Source organism: Mus caroli, unplaced genomic scaffold (genome assembly GCF_978045245.1).
Source record: "Mus caroli unplaced genomic scaffold, Mus_caroli_1 scaffold_12, whole genome shotgun sequence".
Lineage (NCBI taxonomy): Eukaryota > Metazoa > Chordata > Mammalia > Rodentia > Muridae > Mus > Mus caroli.
The window spans coordinates 27,756,267-27,778,749 of NW_028227267.1; the positions used below are offsets into that span (position 1 = coordinate 27,756,267).

Sequence of the window (22,483 nt, forward strand, 5' to 3'; positions counted from 1 at the left end):
ACCTTTCCTACGGTGCTGGGAGCTCTAGGCAAAGCTGAGCCTATCTTGGTTCTTTGAACCCAGTGCTCATCCTGGCGCCCAGTTCTGCCTGGCTCAGCTGGACCCGGTTTCTGAGGGAATCAGAATCCTGGAGGGCTCAACTGTTTCCCTGAAATCTTAGGTGTGTTAAGTGGAGCCTCGTCCAACTAGGACCTGGGTGAGAGAATTGTGAGACCGGATTGCGATTCCCCCCCCCCCCCAATCTCTCAGCAGCTTCACTGGGGTGGTCAGCCAGAGTCAGGGAACCCGGAGGCGGCGGGAGCCCCGCTCTGTTTCCGCGGCTGGGAACGAGCTTTCCTCCCGGGCTCGCGCTAGAAGGCTTCGTACAGGTCGCTGTCTGAGAGCGCCGGCCGCTTGGAAGGCTCCTCACGTCCAGGCGCCGCGGTCACGGCTGCGCCGGTTTCCGGCCATGAATTGGGCTTCAGAGTCTGAGCCTCCTGCCCGACTCCGGGCTCAGTGCACCGCCCCGGGGGCGGGGGATGGACGCCCGCCGAAATCTACCCGGACAGTCAGGGTTCGAGCCCGCCGCCCGCCCGCTAAGCATCCCGATGCCTGGCTCGGTGCCCCGGTCTGTAGTCTCTCTGCAGGCTGCAAGAGTCGGGGGTCGGGTTCCGAGACCCCCTGGTCCGTTTCTGGCCAGGGACAGGACTGCAGAATCTCGGCTGAAGTCCCCCAGCGCCAGCGAGTTCCGAGTTCCCCCTCCCCGAGGGTAGTCGATGGCTGTGCCTCCTCCATTTCTCCAGCGAACCCAGAGGCCGGGCCCACACGGCCAAGCCTAGGCTCGCCGCAGACAGACCAAGTCCCCACCGTGGTGCGGTCCTCGTAGCATCCCCCAGCCGGGAGCGCGGAGCACCGGGCGCCCCCTCCGAGCAACGAGCGGGCGAGCGGCGCGCGGCTAGGCTAAGGCTCCGCAGTCACGTGGTGGAGAGGAGGGCGGAGGGGAGGGAGGCGGGCGGGAGGGGAGGGGAAGCGCCGCCGAGGGGGAGGGGGAGGGGAGGGGGCGTCCTCCGCAGTTCGCTCCTCGCCTGGGCTCAGACACATAGCCAGCCCGGAGCCGCTGCGCGGGCCGGGCCGCCGCCGCCTCTGCCTCTGCCTCTGCCGCCCCCAGAGCCGCTCGAGCCGCTGGAAGCGCCGCCGCCACAGCCGCGGGCCGCCCCCGCCGCGCCGGCCTGGGCTCGGGCTGCGAGCGCCGCCGCAACCGCAACCAGAGCCGGCGCGGGAGCCCGAGAGCGCTGGGCTGGGCTGGGCTGGGTTGGGGCGGGCGCAGGGCGCAGGGGCGGGAGCGCGGGGGAAGACGCACGGGCGGGCTCGGCTCTCCCGGGGAGCGGCCCGGGACTGCACCGGGACCGGCGCCTCCCCGCTCCGCGCTGCCCTCGGCCTCGCCCCGGGCCCGGGCGGATGAGCCGCGCGCCCGGGGGACATGGAAGCGCTGACGCTGTGGCTTCTTCCCTGGATATGCCAGTGCGTTACGGTGCGGGCCGACTCCATCATCCACATCGGTGAGCTGGGAGAGCAGACGGACCGTGGCTGGGCGGGGGCCACCTAATAGAGCCGATGATGCGCGGAGTCCAAACTTAGCGGCTCCCCGGGCCGAGGGGCTCGGCAGTCGGTGTTCCCCCGAAGGCCCGCGCCGCCCCGCGGAGGAGCTGTGCTCTGGCCGCTCGGCGCTCCTGCGGGCACCTCGCTACTCCCCGGGGCTCCTGTCAGTGCGCGGGGCCCCGCGGCCTCTGCCGACACTTAGGGCCGCGGCTGCGGGGAACCTGGGGTAGACCCTTGTCGAGATGCGTGCCCCTGGCGGGGCTGTCCGCGGGCTGGACCCCTCGTCACAGCTTAAACATTGGGGCCAGGGTCGGATAGGGCTCGGGGCTAGCTAAGTTGGCAGGGCAAGATCAAAGAGGCCAAAGCGGAACCATGTGTGTCTGTGGATGGGTGCTGTCAGCGTGCCAGTGTGTATGCACCTGGCACGGGGTTGGTGTCACTGTGAGAGGGCGTTGGGGTGTGTGGGGCCATCAGAGCTTCTTAGTGCGACTGTCGCGTTCTGTCAGCCTGTTAGAGTGGACACAGTGCTTGCCCGTTTCCCGGTGTGTGTCTGTGTAGCTCTCGGTGTGTGTGTGTGTGTTTGTGTGTGTGTGTGTGTATCTGGTTGTGGCAACTGCAGCCCAATCCTGGACAGTCCTAGAGTTTCTGCCTGATATAAGTCTTGGGGCCAGCGTACAGTGTGGATGGTAGGGGTGAACGGAAGGAGCATGGATAGTGGGGTGGGGGGCGCTGGAATGGAGAGGAAGAAGAGGAAAAGCAGAGGAAGGGGAGATCGGAGGAGGGGTAGTGATCAGGAGTTTGGAGCAGAATGGCTGGGTTCTCGGGAAGTTGGGCCCGGTTGGGGGACTAACAGCGGTCGCTTATGGGGGAGCCCCTCTGCAGTCGCCTTTCCGGAAGTTGGGAAAGACCAGCTAACACGGATAAACTGGGGGTTGGGAGGTGTGAGGAAACGTGGCTGATGTTACCCGCGGAGCAGGAGATGGAGGGGATGACAGGGACAGAGTCTCTACTCCAAGGGCTGCGGCCTCCCCTCTGGTGCCGGTGCCGGGCCAGGATCCAAACGTGCTTCCCGCCCAGGATCCAGAGTGGGTCTCGCGGTCAGCATTGCGGCTCCAGTATAGTGAGGAATTCGGGAGCCGAGTCCTTTTCCTACCCAGCTCTCAGCTCCAGGGCAATTATAAGGCCAAGCAATAGGACCTTGGCAATGACCCTCGGCGCCTGGTAAAGGGGCTGTGTGTGTGTGTGGGGGATCAGTGAGGACCCCAGAGCAGCAGTCCAACTGATCTCCGCTATAGGGGCAGGGTCAGTGAAGCTGTGTGCCTAGTGAGAGCGTCAGGTCTGCCAGAGCTCCGGATGGGCTGTTCCTGCTTCTAGAAGGGCCATTCAAGAGTGGTTTCTTCTGGGACTCTCCAGTCTTGCTAGATCAGAATGTCTAGGGGTTTAGGATATAGCCCCACCCCTTTCATACATACAGGAAGAGGAAGTGAGAAGCGAAGAGCAGAGCCACCAGGCCTGGTAGCATCTTGACCATACAAGATTCTGGCTATCAATGCCTTCTGCTTAAAGAAAAAAAAAAAGTCTTTGGTGCAGGAAAGCCGGCCGTGGACCACCTTTTCACTTCTGCATTCGCCAGGGAATGCAAATGAAAAAAAAAAGTCATCACTCCATTCTGGAATTGGGATAGGGGAACCTTATCATTTTGGAGAATTCACTCTGGTTCCTGGGATGGGATTTATGGGACCACATCAGGTGCATCTGAGCAGGAGGCTACCTCAGCCTCTTACTGTATGGGTCATGGCTGGGACATGAGGTGCTTTGCTTAAGAAGCACACGTGACCTGATGGTAGCATGTGGGCTATGCATGTGTAACTCATGTCAACCGTGCATGTGTATGATGTGGGGAGGGGAACACACCCCGTTTGGGTTATGGTGGGAGATGTTTAAACTACCCAATCAACAATCAGCACAGAGTCTTGAGGCTAGTGCCTCATGCCTGAAATCTCTCTACTTGTGAAGGCTGAGGCATAAAGAATCACCATGAATTCAAAGCATCTAGGGGCACAGAAGGAGAACCTGTCTCAACAAAGCATTATAAACTAAACCAAACCAAAGTCTAGCTCAGTCCTCCCACCACGTGGTACCCAGTGGTCTGACCCTAGGGCTAAATGAACATGGGAAGGGTTCCTCTCCAGGCTTGGTCTTGACCCCTCTTCTTCCTCAGGTGCCATCTTCGAGGAGAACGCAGCCAAGGACGACAGGGTGTTCCAGTTGGCTGTATCAGACCTGAGCCTCAATGATGACATCCTGCAGAGTGAGAAGATCACCTACTCCATCAAGGTCATCGAGGCCAATAATCCGTTCCAGGCGGTGCAAGAAGGTGAGTGGTCACTGAGCCTATGCATGAGTCACTAGGCTGCAGGCAGTGAGGCCGTGCAGCAATGGGTTCAGGCAGGGTTGCTACCCAATCCGTTGTACAGAGCCTCCTGGGCACTTACTTGGCTGCTATGCCAGGCATGGTGGCGTGTCCTCCCAGGCCTAGCAAGGTAGGGTGGCTTGGTGCGGTCTGGGCAAGCGGAGAGCCTCTATGCACCTCAAACGGCTCTCCTGGCAGGACTGTGCGGCTTCTTTCCGGCCAGGTGGATGCGCGTGTGCGCTCTGCGCCGCCACCGAGCAGGCGTGTGGCTCAGGGAGGTCTTTGTTTCTCGCGTGTTTGTGGGTGGGTGTGTCTTCGTGTCGGGTTCTCGTTGTTGTCGTGTGCACTTCCCCAGAAGCCTCTTGTGCCCTGCAGCCCACGGGAGCTCGTAGCTCAGAGCTCTTCCTGTGTGTCCTGTCTGTAGCACAGCCTGTGGAGAGCGCTCGGTTGCACACTCTGTGGGTCCTAGAGGCTTCTGCCCCTCTGGTCCTCAGCTTCTCTGCCTCTCTCCACTGTGTTTGGAGTAGCCCGTCTTTGCTTGTGCCTGCGCGGTGGACCTAGGAGACGTTGCCGCCTGGACCGGAGGTGGGCGCTGTTCGCTCAGGAAAAGAGCCTAGCTGGACTAGGTCTGATGGCAGAAAAATACTAGCTGCCCAGGGCAACAGTCTTTCCCCCGCGGCTAGCTCGCTTAGGATTCGCGGAGGCAGGGGCAACAGGTGGGCAGCCAGTGAGGCCACCAGTCTTTGCTGGCTCCCTCTGGCACCTGCACTCGCGGAGTGTACTTACATGCGTGCAGGCAAAACACATACTATACATTAAGTAATGGGACCTACTACTGCTTTTAGCATCCGCAGATGTCCGTTGTCTGATGTCTTCTGATACATTAGTGACAGCAGCTCCCTCTGTCTTTCCTTCTCATGCATTCCCTCCAAGCCTACTCAGCTGGAGGCTCTTGAAGTGTCCTCTCTCTCTTGTTGTTGATTTCTGGTCAAGGCCCTGGCAGGAGCCTGCTCAACTATATTCTCCCCCCCCCCCCCCCCCCGCTCTCCTTTGTCTTCTTTACAACAAATAAGGCTCTGTTGTGGTGCTAGTGCTTCGGAGTGCCTCTGATACAGGGGTACAGTAGAAAGCATAGCATGTAGGGACTTCTTCCCAGAACTGGCGGGGCTACAGGGCAGGGAGCTCAGCTGTCAGTTTCTCCCTGGGCTTGCTGGGCCTAGGGTCTGCCTGTTGCTTTGGGTTATATACTGTCTACCTGGTAACCCTCAAGATCGGTGAGCCACGGATGGATGGATGGATGTAGTCTACAGTGCTGGGATCTTCACACAGCATGGGGGAGGACTTTGAGGGCCTTCTGGTTTTAACTACAGCAAAGGATGAGAAGGGGGCAGCTCTTGGGGAGGGACTGCCTGGCTGTAAGACTCAAAGGGTGGAGGATGTTTTAAATGCCCAAATCTTCAGTCTCAAGAGCTGAATGGAGGTGGTGGTGGGTAGGGAGAGACTGGTGTTGTTTTATTCTGAGATCTGTGGGGCCGGTGAGGTGGCTCAGTAATTAATAACACTTCCCACTCTTGAAGAGGACCCTGGTTTGATTACTACCACCCATATGGTATCTCACCACTGCCTGTAACTTCAGGTCTAGAAGTACACCCTCTTCTGGCCTCTGCTGGTACCTGCGCAAATGTGATGCACTTATGTGTTCAGGCAAAATACTCACACATACATAAAAGACTGTGAAGTGCTGCTTCCGGCTCCAGCAGAGGTCTGTTGTCTTATGTCCTCTGAAGTAGAGTCATGGGGTAGTGCCTGTCCTTCTTATGTGGCCCCATCCCACAATCTGTCTCCAGTTGCCCTCTGACCGCAGTTATTTTTGTGGGTGTGTTCTCATCATGACTCCTTGGGACCTCTGTCTGTGGCCTCTATCAGATTAGCACACCTCGACTATGGTTGCAGGTTCTGGTGACTTTCTTCATGGTGTAGAGCACAGCTATCTCTACCAGAAGGACCCTGGGGACTGAAGGTGACAATCTTACACAGGGTTTTAACTGGAGGCAGGATGCATACATGGATGAACTGTGCAACAGGGTCCCTGGAGAGGTCATCTCTGTTGATGAAACAGCTGTCACACAGCTTCAGGTGATTTGTGCCTTGGTGGCAGGAAAAGTCCTAGTATTGTAGATGCGCCTTTTTTTTTTAATGAAAAACAAATTTTTAAGAGACGCCTCATGGAGCTGAAGAAGTTAAGAGCACTGGCTGCTCTTCCAGAGATCCTGAATTCAAATCCCAGCAACCACATGGTGGCCCACAACCATCTGTAGTGGGATCCAATGCCCTCTTCTGGTGTGTCTGAAGATGGGGTTCTCATATACATAAAACAAATAAATCTCTAAGAAAGAAAACAAGGCACCGTTGTGCGCTTAGTATGCCCACATAACAAGTGGCTACTCTGGGCATCCGGACAAAGCTTCCTTAAAAAAAGAAACAAGAAACAAGAAAAAGGAGACTGACTGTCCAGGTCTGTACTTCAGTTGCAAAATAGAACTTTGGGGCGAGGGGTGTTTTTGAGGCAGGGATTTGCTCGGTAGCTCAGGCTCTTCTTTTACTTCATCCTCCTGAGTGCTAGCATCAGAGGCCAGCCTTCCTCCAGCACCACACTTGGCTCTCAATCCTGGTCTTTTACTTGCCAACCAGTGGAACAATCTAAACAACAGACAACGCAGAGCTAGGTGCCATTTGACCTTCAAGCCCCAAGTGCAATTTCTTCTTGGCAAGAAAGGCTCCAGCCAGGGCCTTTTACTGGCTTAGACATGGGTTTGTTTGTTTGTTTGTTTGCTTTTTAAATGGTCACTAGTTTCTTTTTTTGTGTAACTGGAAAAATGTCTCAGTCTCCAAGAATGGTAAGAGGACACTCTCAGAAGGGTCTGGGAGTGTTTCTGCACATCTGGAATGAGTGGGTTAGATACTGAGGATTGGGTAGGCGGTTTCTAGGTAAAGAACCCCAGCCAGGGCCTGCTGCTAATTTGGTGTGTAGTGGTTAAAGCTGGCATGCACTTTCAACCGTGGGAAATGGCACAGGCTGAAATCCACCTTGTTATCCATTCCCTGACTCTGCATAGCTCCTGGTGCCTAGAAGGGAAGGGAGGAGCTATCCCTGGAGGCCCTGGGAGAAGCCGAGCAATGCTTAGCAGCCTCCTCCCCCTGGCCTTGTGCCTGTGGAGCAAGTATTCAGCTCACTGGGTCTCCTTTCTTGGCTGTGTTCTATGGGGTACTTGTCTGCCCAGTAGCTGGCTCTAGCTGGATGACTATCTCAGCTTTTTCTCCTGAGCATGGACACTTATTGCAGAAGACAGTATTTGGGGGATGGAGAGCAAGGGCATGCTGGGATTCAGTCTTCACGTTAGAGAAGACAAGTGCTCAGTGTGTCCCCAGCAAGGGGTCTGGGATTGCTCGATGCTTTGTTGTGATTTGAGAGACAGCGTTGTGGTGACCCAGGGCTGGAGGCCTGAATGCTGGAGCCCAGAGAAAGCTAGCAGAGAGCCTGCCTCTCTGATTGCATGATCTGGGGGAGCCTTGACCCTGTGCTGAGCTGCTGCTTCTAGATCTGTTAAAAGGGAATAATTGTAGTTGCTGCCTCTTGGGACCATTGGAAGGATTAGATGAGATGAGACATGTATAAATTGCCTGCATAAGGCCCGAGGTTGGTGTTCAGTAAACACTAATTCCCTCCCTATTCCCTGACCCAGCTATGACTTTTTCCTCAGCGTCTCTTAGGGCTGTTGATATTTTCAGCCACATAGTTTCTTCAGCTAGTGAATTCCTTGAGGGAGGACCCTAAATGACCTTTTCGTTCTTTAGCTTTTACCCCAAGCCCCCAGCTACTAAAGGAATGCATGGCTACAATGAACGTGTGTTACTTTTAAAATGTAGGAGAGAAAGAGGCCAGCACATGCTTATTACATAAAACCTGGAAGGCACAGAAAGCAGCAAGAAGCCAAACAACCCCACCCCCGAATTCTACTGAACTAGTTTCTTCCAGTCTTTTTTTTCTTCCATTGTGTTTTATAAATGAAGAGGGCTCCCATCCTGTTCCATGTGCTATTAACTGGCTTTTTCTGAAGCATCCATGATCTAATTGTAAACATTACTTGTAGTGCCTGTATGTGTTACCTGGTATGCATGGTCACTCATTCACTCATTCACTCACTCATTCATTCAAGAAAGTCATCATTTATGCTGAGATATACATATTTAAGTATTTATGAAGAAAACAAGATCCTCTCCTTGGATGTTCTGGCCCTAATTTTTATACCTATGATTTCCGCAGGCTGGTCTTACAAACTCCGTCCAAATACTGTCTTTTAGGATAGTATATAGAATATGTATTTTCTGAGTGTCTAAAATGAATAAACAACAGCACAGGAGGACAGTTAAGGCTCTAAAATGTTGCATCTTTGATTGGTAAAGTTTGCATTAACAAGTACAAGAACTTGTGTTCTACAAGACAAGTATGAGAAAAGATGCTAATGTGTTGAAAAAGTCACACTGTTTTTCAGTGTCTGCTCAAGCAGAAGATTATGCACATCCATAAAAGAGCTGGCTTGAACGTGAGTCTCCTTCCACGAAATTATCTTTTATTGTGAGTAAGAGATGTGAGCCATTGGGTGTGCTGTGGATGTATCTGTCACAGCAAGGCAGGATGCGGGAAGGAAAGTACAATATTCTCTAGTTACCAGGAGCATGAGAGTACATTAGGAAGACCAGGTAAAAGGGGCTGGAGATGTCCCCAGTTAGGAGAGTGCTTGTCTGGACTGCTCAGAGCCCCCCCCCCCCCCCCCCCCGTTTAACCCTCAGACCACACAAACCAAGTGTCGTGTTGCATATACCTATAATCAGAACACTTGGGAGGTAAGAGCAAGGTCAGAAGGTAAGGCTTATCCTCAGCTAAGAAGTGAGCTTGATACCAGCTGGGGCTACATAAGACTTTGTTTCAAAAAAAGGAGAAGCATGTTTGGGGGAGACAAAGTAAAGAGCGGGGATGGCACAGAGTTCTCACCTACTATGTGTGGTAGCAGCAGCCTGGGGATGGCATAGAGTGCCCACCTACTGTGTGTGGTAGCAGGAGCCCAATGCTTAACACCACATTCAAAAACTAAAAAAAGGTAAAATTACTTAAGTATAGTTTATTGTTGGCAGAATGAAAGTAATATGATTTAAAAAAATACAGGAAGTGCATAGGTAGCCATGCACTGAAGGTCTGATATAAGCTTACCCTCAGCATCTTCCTGGTGGGCACTCTGACCCTCACTTGTCACTTGCCACATTGTTATTGAGTTCTGGTGATCTCTCTCTCTCTCTCTCTCTCTCTCTCTCTCTCTCTCTCTCTCTCTCTCTCTCTCTCTCTCTGTCTCTCTCTGTCTCTCTCTCTCCCCCCTACTATGTCCTCTTCTAATTCTACTCAGAATTACAGGTTCCACTGAGGCCACATCTGCCCCCCCCCCCCCCCAGGGCATCTTCAAGATGCTGGAGACATTGCTTGGCATCTATGCCATCAAAAAGTTGTCTCTAGGACCCACTGCCTGATGTGGATTCACCGGGCTGAGGCCCGGGTGCTGGCATGGATGATCCCTTAGGGTTACTCTGGCACAGAACCGTGTCGCTGCCTTTTCTGCTTTCCCAGCAGCGCTGCTTCTTCCCCAGCTCTGGGCTCCACGATTCTTCTCCAAAACTCACAGCAGTGAACCGGGTTCTTTTCACATGGTGTCATCTGACCCCACCTCTCTCTTCTGGGGATAATCAAGAGTGACATCCTCATTTTAAGGTTAGCTGATTTGAAAACTTAATTCTATCAATAGCCCATCTTCCGTGCCACATAGCCCGCAAAGTCCCAGCCCTGGGGACTAGGATCTGAATGACTTTGTGGGCCACTAGTGTGCAGCCTCTGTGTGCCTGTGAGGGCCAGGGCGTGTTGTAGACCTCTACTTCCTTTCCATTTCGTTAGGCTGCTGCATTGCTTGCTGCCTTCTTGCTGGGTCTCTGGGCTCATCCCAAGTTGCTAGAGTATTTTGGGATGTGTGGCTGGGTTTTCATTCTGCAGAAGTGTTCTGCAGGTATCACCTATAGAACTGGTGGGTTCCTCTACATACATACTCCCATGTGCTCCGGCATGGCAATCGACTCCCTTTCTGGACCTGGAGGCTGCTTTCACATAAGGAAGTGCATGGAAGAAACGCCTGTTTGACCAGCCTCACTGCAAGTGTGGGCTGCTGCTCAGGTTCCAGCCTCTTTGTGTGTGGAAGAAGGCTCCCGTCCCTGTCCCATCTTCCCCTCTGTCTACCTAAAGCCCACTATGGTCAGTCTTGCTTTGGTGCCCCGGGCCTAGGAGGAGATGCTTTTCCTGGCCTTGCAGTAGTGTTGTCTGTGATGCTTCAACTCCGAGGACGTGTGCCAAGGCTGCAGGTGCACAGGGCTCCTTGCTAGAGTCTGACTAGGTACCTGGAACTGTGTAACCCTCTCTGGATTCACCACTGGCTTTTCTCCAGCTTTCCTCCCAGGCTTTAGGGTTCTTACCCAATGATCACTGGGATAATTTCAGTGAGTGTGCACACACATATGGACCAGTGTGATGGGAGCAAATGTATCTAAATGCATACATGTGAGTCCATACCCCCTCTCATTTTATAGGCTGTGTGGCTGCCCCATTCATCTCATGCTTTGGGGTTAGACTCAGATAAGTTTCTGACCCCTGTTCTGCCCTCCAGATTGGCATGCTAGGCTTACTTGACAGCCAGCCTGAGGGTGTCTTATGCCAGGTATGTAGTAGGAGGTCACAGTCTAGCGAGACCATCCACGCTGCCTCTGAACATGTCTGTGTCCGCATGTGTGTGGGGCATCCTCCAACTCTCACAATGGCACCAGGGCCACTTCTCCAGGATTTTCTTGGAGACCTTCATAACTGTCCCTGAGTGCTCTCAGTCACATCTCGTAGAGCAGGCAGGGCAGAGAGACTGTTGTAAGTCTTGTAGTTGCCAGGTCAAGGCCCAGACCTTGTTCCTTCAATGCTGTTGCCTTTCCTTTAAGGTCTGCACCTGGTGCTTTGGGGGCCTGGTGGGACCTGCAGGATATGTGGTCAAGTGGGAGATCTCTAGTGTTTGAGAGTGTGCTCTCAAAAGAGAAACCGGGTCCTCTCTTCCTTCTCTCTCTTTCACTTCCTTCCCGGCAGGAGGTAGGCAGTTAGCTTCACCATGTGCTTCTATCAGGATGCCCTGTCTTGCCCTAGCCCTGAGGGTAACAGGGCCCTCTGCTGGTCCTAGTAAATCCCCACTCCTATAAACTGTTTCTGTCAGGCGTTTCATCACAGTTAACAAACTGGCTAACCCAGTTCTCTAGAAAACAGTATTGACTCAAAAGCTGAAGTGTTGGTTCTGCACCACTTCTAAAACACTCCTAGTCTGATTTAGTCTAATGCATAGATGTGAGTTCTTTTGGATATTCTACTCAGGGCCATGCCTGTGAGAGGCTGGGGTGGTAGGAGGAGACAGGGAGATGCTGGTGTGAAGAGACGTAATTACAGCTGAATAAGAGGAGTAAGAGGTCTGCGGTACAGGGCGGGGACTATGGTTAATGGTGGTCCACTGTGTTCTTGGGAAAGGATAAGGGTAGATATTAAGTGTTCTCATTACGGACATTTTTTGGGTAATACATTGTGCAATTAGCTCCATTTAAACACCCTTCAATGTATATAAGTGCAATAACTACAGAGTTTTATATAACAATAAAATAAAACAAAAAGTAAACCTGCTCCAGGCCTGGCCACCATTGGGGCCACCATTGGGGCCACCATTGGGGCCACCAGCAGGGACACACCTGTGCCCAGACTTCCTACAGCCTCAGCCCTCGACCTGTCTCTTCTTTCCATGTTGTGATACAGTATTGACACAATCAGTTTGAGGAGGAAAGGGATTTTCTGGCTCACAATTTACGGTCCACCCTGGTGGGGAAGTCACATGGCATGGCAGGAGCTTGAGGGAGCGGGTCACATGGCATGTGTAATCAGAAGAGAGCAGCGAAGGCATGCCTGTTACTGCTCAGCTAGCCCTCCAGCACACAGCACAAGTCCCACCCACAACTAAAGAGAAGTTTCCCACATCAATTAACACCGTCAAATCAAGCCCTCCCAGTCAGGCCCAGAGGCCCCTCTCCCAAGCGAGTCTAGATTCTGCCAAGTTGACAGTTAACATTAACCTGCTACTGGTTGGTGACAGTCCTTTCTCTGGGGCGCTGTCCTCTCTGACAGCTTGTCAGTGTCCCATTCTCTGGGGTTTCCCCTTTCTGTCTCTAAACAGTTTCCCATTTCATAGGCTGCGGACAGGCCCAGCGTTCTCCCCATCCTGAAGCTCAGGCTTGGGGCTAGGAGTGATCAATAGACATCTTTTTACCTGGTTGTGGGCAGCGGATGGGGCAGGTTCCCAGTCTGCTGGGCCTCGGGTCCTCTTCCAGCTATTGGCCCTGGCTAATCCTGCCTTTCCAGGTTGCTGCCTTCACATTGTTATTGCCAGAGCCCAGCCAGGCAGCCAGCACCTGCAGATGCGGTGCCACCTGCCCTGCACCTGTTCACAGCTGTGCCTTGCCTGTCCCTTCTACTCTACCCAGGAATAGATGTAGCCCGGGAGATGACAGGTGCCTCACGTGCTCCTTCAGGTGGACTGAGGCTTCTATCCCTGCTCGGCTGTGACTCTAGCTGCTCATCTCAATTGTCCCCACTGTCAGTTGGGTATTGATGTAGAGGCCAGCCATAGGATGGTAAGAAAATATACTAAGATCCTAGGCTAGGGGTCAGGCACTGGGCAGCTGCTAGGTAGAGAAAGGATGAGTGTTGTAGTGGTCCCCAAGTCAGCTGTAGGCTTTACTCTGTGCTGTTGTTGTGGGCTGCATCCCCTGTGTCATATCTATCAGCGGAGGCTAGTGTCTTGAAGTTGAACTTCAGCCTTCCTGGGTGTCCCAGGAGAATAGTGAAGGAGGTCAGCGCTGACAACATGATTAGAGGCAGTGTGGAGCCATCTGTGCAGGTCTGGGCTCTGGGTATTCTGCCTATAATTGCATAGCATTGTAACCTTATGGTAGCCATGTTTGCTCAGAGTGCAGAGTGGCTGCTATGGGCCCGGCTGGCTCAGCCCTGTAGGAGCCGGCTATAGGCCTTGCTTTGGTTGGTGGACAGAGGTATGTTTGCGTCTGAATCTTCAATGTTATGACTGGTATCTGAAGTGCACCCTCCCGGGCTCATGTGTGGGGCGTGGTTGTCAGTGGATGGTCTTTTGGGAAGTGATTAACTCTGAAGAGCTGTGATTCTCAGCGTGGATGGAGTCACACTTGGTATGGTGTTGTGGGAGGTGGTGAGAAGCAGGAGGTGAGACTTAGGCGGAGGAGATAGGTCATTGTGGGTGTGCCCTGGAAAGGCATAATTTCTCCCAAGACTCTTTCTCTGCTTCCTGCATGCCTTGACATGAGCCACTTAGCTCTTCCACACAGAGCTTGCCAGCTCTGACAAATACGTCTGTTAGCAAAAGATACATACGCAGGCAGTACTTACCTTACCGTGTATGGCCCCAGGAGAAACAGAGCCAAGTGACCATTGACTGAAATCTGTGAAATAATGAATTGAATCCTCCCCCAGCTCCTTTGCCAAGTGTTTGTCACAGCAATAAAAGTCAGAACCATCACCTCGGACCAGTTGGATTCCTGGTCTTGTAAGGGTCACTTTTTTCCTCTGGGCCTCACCTTCATGATCTGGGAAGAGGGCTCTCTCTCCCTGGCCCATCTCCTGTTCCCAGCATCCTGGGGTGGCAGAGGGTGACCCCGGAATCTTGCTTCTGTCTTCTGTCTAGCTGGAAAAATGCTAGGTGCTGGTACCTCTCTGAGCTCTGAGCTCTGGACAGGGTTTGTCTCAATGGTGTCTTCTTGTAAGGAGAGACACTAGAGTCAAGAGTCTCTATTTCTCTTTTGTAAGGATACAGTGAGAGGTGACTATCGACCAGCCAGGAGAAGGGCCCTCTCAGAAGCCGTTATGCTGACACCTTGATCTTGGGCTTTGAGCCTGTAGAGTTATGAGGGAACATTTATGCTGCTTAAGGCATACAGTCTGTGGTGTCTTGTGACAGCAGCGACAGCCCACTCTCCTGTTTTAGGGCCTTGGAGCCTGAATCTCTCAAAAACAAAACAAATCAAACAAACAAAAAAAAAACAAAACAAAAACCAACCAAAACCAAACCAAAACACACACACAAAATGTTTGGTGCACAGTGAATGACCTGTATCCCTCAGGGGTAGGTGATGCACATTTCTGACCCAAGTTTATGCTGGGCTTGTCTCCTCACTATAGCCTTTCAACATCCAAAGACCGTTACCGTGATCCTTGCATGTTTTCTAGCCCAGGCTCTGGAGCCTGGCTAGTACTACCTGCGTTTCTTTTGCTAACGGATGTATTTGTCAGTGTCCCTTTTAGCACACAGTGCTCCTGATGTGCCTTGTCAAGGGACTGAACTTGCTGAGCCTCAGCTTTTGGCCTGTGAAATGGGAACAGTGCTACCTTTGTTAATAGATTGCTTTAAGAATCTGAAAGCTTACCTAACATGTGTGTAGAAGTGCTAGGAACCTAGTGATTGAGTATAGAGGTTGCTGTCCCCAGAAACACCCTTCCCAGGGAGCCTAACTGATGGCATGCTGCCGGGGACCCATCAGGATTGTGGAGAGGGCATGGCATCCTAGGCTGGGTGGAGTGAGTGGGCTTTTCATGGCCCATGAGGAAGTTCCATGCGTGTGTTCTCTGGAGCAACAAGGCCCTCCCATATTTCTCCCTTTAATGCGTGAATTCTGACATGGGTCTGAAAGCACCCTCTTAGTCGTCCTTGTTTTGCAGGTGTCAGGAGCCCTCAGACGGGCTAGGCAAAGAGGCATGTCTATTAGGTCACTGCAGCCAAAGAGACTGTTCTTCAGGCATGGATAGATTCAGAGCCTAGATGGTATTCATCTTCCAGCTCTTCCCCCTGCTATCCCCTGGATGGGCTTCCTTCCTAGACACCATCCTGGCCACTGTAGGTTGATATCTACTCAGCTCAGCCCTGGTCTCTCCTCATGGCAGGAAGGGGATTATGGGGGATTATTTACCATAAGCCTCCTCAGGGACTTACGATGGCTGTTTGTACGGCAAGGGGCTAGTCAGTTCCTCCCAAATCAATTCGAGTGCTGGAGATGTGTAATCGCTTCTTCTTGGCCAGGCTTGTGCACCACCACTCCATCTCCTGGGCTGAGCATAAGAGGGATTCAGCAGAACTGGGTGGGGCACCCAAGGAAAAGAGGAGCTGGTGGGCCCATGAGGCAACAGTGTTGTCTTACCCGAGGGATGTCAAGTTAAAGGGAACAGATGTGGAGCCATGGGATGTGCCTGTATTGCACGAACAGCTGGATGTTCCTGCTCAGTGGGCCCCAGGGGACCCAGGTATGCTGCTGTGAGACCTCTTCTGGGTCAGGCAGGGCTGGAAACACAGATCTGGGAGGACAGAGGTGGGCGGATAAAGATGGTCTTTGGAGCAGAGACATCGTGCTAGCTTGTGGGCCAGGAGGCATTGTGAGGGGGGCATTTGGGGTACAGTCAGCTGAGCAGTTGGGTTGGAGTAGGAATAGGGAGGAAACCTTCGGGCTAGGCAGGCGAAGGGCACCTCAGAGCCTCAATCCTGAAGAGCCCTGAATGGTGGGCTCATCTGCCCTCTGGACCCCGGTTCTAACAGCAGACGGGCTGAAAGCTCACTGCCCTCAGGGCTACTGTAAGAACCCCCTTCTTCTGGGACCGGCTTTGTGTCATGAAGCCCATTTTCAGGTCAGGGCACTGGGTCTGGGTATCATATCCTTGTCCCTTGCTTCATATTGCACCTGCAACCATTGCCTTTGGCCCCGATCTCAGCCTCCTCACCTGAGTGACTCTTTTCTCTGTTCTCTCCCCCTGAATGGCCCATCCTGGTAGCTCCCTGCAGATTCTAAGGTATAAAGAGAAGCTCAAAGAGACTAGGCCTTGCCCTGGGCCTGTGTGTCCTATTGATCCTGAGGACACTGCCTATCCCGGGGACACTTTCGAGGGCCGCTGAGGACCCTGAGAAGTGGACTATTGCAGGACGCAAAAGGCAGAGGGTGACTTCTTCACCTAATTAAACAGATCAGGTCAGCACAGAAAGTAGGTGGCCATGGACTGGAAAGAAGTGGGGTCTCCTCTGGCAAGTAAGAGGGCCAAGGGTAGCCTCCAGTCTGCAGATCCTGTTTTCAGACACATGGCATGTTCAATAGTGACCAGAGCCAGGTCCTCCTAGCTGTCTACTCTGTGAGCTGCAACCACAGAGCAGAATGTGGTGTGGGCAGCAAAGCCAGCCAAGAGAGTGGCATGTCATGAGAGAAGGAGGCCAGCAGGCCAGGAACCCCAGCTACTCAGGAGGCTGAGGTGTGAGGACTGCCAAGTTCGATGTCAGCCGGGCAACTTAGTGCTGGGCAACTTAGTGAGACTCTGTTTCAAAAAGTAACGAGGTCTGGAGACTTGGCTCAGTAGTAGAATGCTTAGCATGTCTGGCGCCCTGAGTTAGATCTCCAGTACTGGGTGGGTCCCAGGATTTCTGCGGGACCTATGCCCACCCTAGTGGCTATCTCCCACTTCCCATGCCTATAGCTTCCTTGTCCCCCATAGGGCGGGGAGAGGAGCGGACTTCAGGCTGTTCTGGGAACGCTGCCTGGCCACCCTGCTTTGAGAACTGGACTAGAGCTACAAACTTACCCAAGTCCAGGTAGTGGGTGAGGTAGCTCCAATCCTGTCTCTGTTTCACCCTCCTGCTCTGTTCTACTGGGCTGCACTCAAAGTCTCATACTATGCATTGTGTGGAAGATAGTATTAGCTTCTGACAAGGGAATCTGCATTGTGTACGACATCACAGCCTGGGGCTTTTCTTCACTCAGACCAGAGCCAGAGATAACAGCTCAGATGCACCAATGGCAGTCTGTGGCACATGGTCTGTGCAAAAGGTAGTGTGATCTGGCATGAGAGAAAGTCATAGACAACTGGGCCCTTCAGGGAGCCATGCATGGTGCCGCTTGGATTATCCATCAGGGCAAAGAAAGAGGAGGCACTCTCTAACTCATGTGGGGCTGGCCAGTAGCTTGAGATCCCCTCCTCAGTCGTGTGACTGGTGCCCTTGGTGAACAGAGGTGAGGTGTTGCCTGGCCTACCTATATGCTGCTCAGTACCATGGCAGCAGATCAGAGTGGACCAGATGGATCTCTGTGGGCCTCAAAAGTTACAAGACCTGAAATCGGCCAGGCTTATGGGGAAGATCTGATGTAGAACTTCAATAATCAGAACAGAGGCTTCTCGGGATGTGGAGAGCATGTCCTACAAGTGTTACTGGGTCTAAAAGAGGCTAATTTAGGAGGGCCTTCTGCTTCATTCTCCCTTGGCATCAGATGGTATTGCTGGCACTTGCTCATACACGATCCTTCCCTAGACGTGGTTTGGTGTAAGCTCATTGGGGGTCTGGGGGAAGGTGGGGTGGTATGAGACTCATGAGTGGCCTTTGACACCAGGCAGAATCCTTCCTCTGCCTCTTGTGGCTGTATGATTCGTTGCATGTGCCCTTAGGTTTTGAGCCTCAGTCTAAATGTCTGTGACGTGGAATTTCCATGTCTACTTTGAAGAATGGTTTTGAGAGGAAGGGAATATCTACTGCATGCACATAGTATATGACCATTCATTCCCTATCTACATGTATCTGAGGGGTTGGGCCTGTACCAGATACTGTGCCAAGTATGTGTGGGCTCTGCAGGCTCATGCCTCAGCTTTGGGGAATCAGACAAGGGTCAGGATCCAGGCTTCACCTGGAGAACCTGATGGAACAGGTCTGGACGGCCCAGCTCTTGTGTGATAGCTTCCTGGCTGTTGCTTCTAGCCAGTCAGTAGCTGCTTTTCATGCTGGAGCGGCAGGATGCTGAGGGCAGGGCTGGTCACATGGCACCTTTCCCTGGCTCCCTATAGTTGTGTGGCTAATGAGGTTGTCACTGTTCCCCTGCGTCACAGCTGCACATGTGCCCCATTTCAGACTGAAATGCACAGTTCTGCTCTACACGTTAGGATCCCTGTCCCTGTCTGGGCCATCAGCTGTCATTTGGTCTTGCCAGTTTTCCCTCAGCAGACACAGGGCTCGGTGGCTCAGTAGAGGATGTGGGAGCCAGGATCAGGAGCCAGAAGCTCCAAGACTGGGATTTTCAGAGGGTACGCTCACATTAGGGTCACGTGGACTTTAACTTAAGGACCTTGGCCACCAGGCACACCTAGCAGATCTCTATAAAGACCTACTACTTCAAGGATGGTCTCTTATCTTGTCAGCAACATGGAACAGTGGTAAAAAGTGTGTTCTAATTCATGAGCTTATAGAAACCTAAAAACCTGCAAGATATTGGTTTTCTTTTCCTTAGTGAGATGATGGCAGGCAGTAAAGCCCACTGTCTCTTTGTAATCGGATTTAAATTGTTTTAATTATACAGCCCATATTCTCCTAGTAACATAGCATCTCTGTGAGTTAATGGGCTTTGAAATCTTCCTTTGTTCTATATACTGTAGATACAGATTTTTTTGTTAGATGATTTATTTTTTATATATAGAAATCCAGAAGATGAGCCACAGTTTAAGCTGAGTATTGGGAGGTTCACTTATGTTCAAAGAAGGCAGAAATGTCTGGAGAAACTCCAGCTTGAGGACCTGGACTTTGCTAAGCTGAGATCTGCTAGGTCCTCTTCAGAGCCTGCTTTGGAGTGCCTTGGTGATGTCTGGTGCGTCCATGTAGCTAAGGCCACATGTGGTGTCCTTTGTTGATCCTGCAGTGATAACACTAGAGGGGAGGAGTTGGCTAAGCACTGCTGCACACACATAAGGACCAGAGTTTGGCTCCTCAGAATCCATGGAATGCCAGTGGGCATAACAGCTGCCTGGAATTCCAGCCTCGGGTTTCAGAGACGGGTGTACCCAGAGCAAGCTGGCCTGCAAGACTAGCTATGTAGGTGAGCGCTCTGTTTGACTGAGAAGCCTTGTCTTGGTGCATGAAGTAGAGAAGTGACCGAGGGAGATTCCTGACATCAACCTCCGGCCTCTACATGCATGTGCACCCATGTGCACATGTACCCCCACACAAGCCCACACACATGTGTGCACATCTGCATACACCACACATGTATGCACACCACCCCCACGCATATGAAAATGGGGGAAAGAGGACAAGGAAGTATAGCTGGATGGTAGCAGGAGGCAGTGGCAGGGTTGTTGCAAGTTGAAGCCAACCTGATGCACATAGAAAGTTCCAGGTCAGTAACATAGTAAGACCCTGTCTCAAAATACCAAACCAAACAGCAACAAAACCCCCAAATCCAAACCCAACCAGAACCAACCAAAACCAACTAACCAGCAGAAGTAGCAGCAGCAAGAACAAGGAAAGTAATTTGCCCGTCCATCCATCCATCCATCCATCCATCCATCCACCCATCCATCCACCCATCCATTTTCTGAGTCCCCACAGTGGTCTTTGCCCTGAACCTGGATACTTCTGGATACTTCCATAGACTTTATTCTTAAAGGACTCACGCTTTATACTTTATAGAGAAACAAACACATGTATGACTCAAAGATAAGACTTCTCAGTTGTCAGTGCTGACAGGATTGGCTGCTGGGCTCCACTGCCAGTGTCCGCTAGTAAAATGCAGTGGGTGCATCACCACCCTGCCAGGATGCCACTGGGAAGGGGAGCTGCATGCACTCCACAAGGCTTCCTGGGGGTTGGGCTTGGCCTCTCTCAGGTCTGCCCTCCCCTCTGTCCTCAGAGGCTGGCCTACCCAGGCTGAGGATCAGACCCGCACCCTGACTCTTCCTGCCTACTGCACCACAGACCATCCCGAGGGTTGCAGGCTATTCCTCTAGGTGGGGCTGTTCTAGTGAGGCCAACTGAATCAATAGAAAAAGCTCCTTGTGTCTTAGTGGCTGTCGGGCAAGGACCTGAGTGTGTGTGTTTATATGGTATTGATGAGGAGGTATCAACCTCCATTTTCACTTGTTTCTTTCCTTGGCTTTTCTGGATTTGAGCTGACATGCTGATGACCAATGTTAGAGATCTCTGGTCTTGGAGAGTTGCTTATCCAGTCTGGTTTCTTATGCTGACTGCGGCACTGTAGAAGACCTGCACGCAGCTTAGAAGAATATGCTGTCCAATGTGGGGGCTGATCAGTCTCTCCCTTCTCCAGCACTCACTTCTTGTACCTCTTTTTTGGCTGAGAGCCCTTATTGGCTAAGGCTTCTTACCAGTGCTATGGGGAAAAGAACAGAATTTCTCAGGGTCTCAGAAATAGGCAGGAGCGGACGAGATTGAGATCATATTGAACCCTGTGACAAAGCCTTCTCTCATTCCTTGATAGAACCAGAGTTAGTATTCTAAAGTTGGACCGTGGTGTGGGCTCCTTGGCCAAGCCTCCTTGTAGCTGATCTTGGGATCTAGTCCTCTAAATAGAGGCTCCTTGAAAAGAAGGATGTGGCTCAGAGATGTGTAGGCCCCCAGCTCAAACTTAAGGTGCCTGCATGGGAAGGTGGGGATGGGAATGGGGGCTGGGCCCACCTCCACCTGACACCCACTGCCGGGCAACATCTCCACAGTTGCTGAGCCTGCCATGAGAGACCACAGATTGCAAAATGTGAGTGAGGTTTTACCACACATGGTTTCGTACCATGTGTCTGTCTGGCATTTCCAGCTGGTGAGGAAGAAGCCTTGGAAGGAGCTGAGAGGGGCTGACGCTCAGGCTGTGGGGTGGACATGTGTTGGAACCACAATGGCTAGCACTGCCTTGTTTATGGAGGGCACCGTGGACATGGGGTAGGTCTTCTCTGTCATAGATCTTGTTTAGTGGACAGCAGGAGGCCTGGGCACCCATTAGCATGTCTGTGGCAGTTGGCTCCAGTGCTGGCAGAAGGATTTCCTGTTGCCAGAGTCCTCTTCTTGTGTGTAAGAGGATTATGTTGGGAGGATGAACCTAGGCATTCAGGGACATTCCCTAGGGCAGGGACTGAGGCTTAGAGGACAAGCAGGGCTTTGCCAGGGGCAAGGTAGGACAGCAAATAGGGGTAGGGAAATGGCATGTGCAAAGGCCAGGAAGTGTGTGTCCCTCAGGAAATAAGGCAGGAGTGTGTGTGTGTGCACATGCATGTGTGTGTGTTTATGTGTGTGCATGTGTGTGTGTATGTGTGTCAGTGTATGTGTGCACATGTGTGTATATGTGTGTGTGCATGTATGTGTGCGTTTGCATGTGTGTGAGTGTATGTGTGCACATGTGTGTATATGTGTGTGTATGTGTGTGTGCATGTATGCGTGTGAGTGTATGTGTGCACATGTGTGTATATGTGTGTGTGTGTATGTATGTGTGCGTGTGTGCGTGTGTATGTGTGTTCACTGGGGCTTGCTGAGCCTGAGGCCTGTCTGTCCTTCATGAGTCAGGATTGGAATGGTGACCCTGGAATTGTCTGCTGAGGCTGGACAGGAAAAACAGAATCAATCGCCGGAGGCGACCTCTGGTTCTAGGTTAGGAGGATGGAGTTGTGTGGCCCCCTGGGAGGCAGAGTGTTCATTCCCGTTCTTCCTCGGCCACTTCTGGTCTTCCCTCCAGGGTTGTCCCTGCTAGGCAGACGCCTTAAGTTTTCACGCCAGTTTCTATGCCTAGAAGCCTTCAAACAGGGGGCTAGCTCCTTCCCTCTTCCCTGCCATTTGGCCCATAGGTGCATCCCAAGGACAGGGTGAATGCTGGTGTTTGCCTGCATTCTTTCAGGACACACTAGGCTCCCACTCTTGTGACAGGTCCTCGGTATGTGTATCAGCAGGGGCTTCTCCTGCCTCTGTCCTTACGTCCATCCCTCCAGCCTTTAGAAGATGTCACTACCCTCTTTTGGGGCTTCCTGGTTTGGTCGGATCAGTGTTGTGTGCTTTCTGCATATCTAGCTTCCATTCTCACTCATCCTAAAGTTTAGGTTTTGTCCTGTTCTTCACAGGTCTCACTTAGAGTCCCCGAGAGGCTCCTGGGTGTCCCCTCTCCTGTCTGTGTGGCTCATTCTCCTCTTGCTCTGGGCACATCTCCTTTGCCTTCCTTAGCCTCCATTTTGAATTTTACCTTACTTCCTGCCACCCTGTCAACATCACTGTCCTTGAACTGCTTGGATGCTTGTACCCATTCTCACGATGCCTTAGGAGGCCAGAGATTGTCTTTGTCTTTGGGGGTCTTTTTTCTCCAGCACTGCACTAGGAAGACGGCAGGAGCTCAGTCAATGTGGGTGGTGTGGGGGACTGAGTATCTGTGCTGATTGCCACACCCAGGCCGAGGATGTTGTCCTGTAACCCTTTGGAAGGTCCCTGGTGCATCTTGGGTAATCCTACCTGAGTTCAC

At 52.4% G+C, this 22,483-nt stretch overlaps 1 protein-coding gene across 1 annotated transcript in view; it reads left to right on the forward strand.

Moving 5' to 3' along the window:
* The first annotated feature begins 1,340 nt into the window (after positions 1-1,340).
* The window catches only part of Grid1 (glutamate ionotropic receptor delta type subunit 1), a 770,962-nt gene continuing 749,819 nt past the window's right edge, over positions 1,341-22,483 (forward strand). The window contains exons 1-2 of the mRNA XM_021181815.3: positions 1,341-1,538; positions 3,800-3,955. Coding sequence (XP_021037474.1) covers positions 1,460-1,538; positions 3,800-3,955 — 235 coding nt within the window. The 5' untranslated portion in view covers positions 1,341-1,459. The remainder of the gene's footprint in view (positions 1,539-3,799; positions 3,956-22,483) is intronic.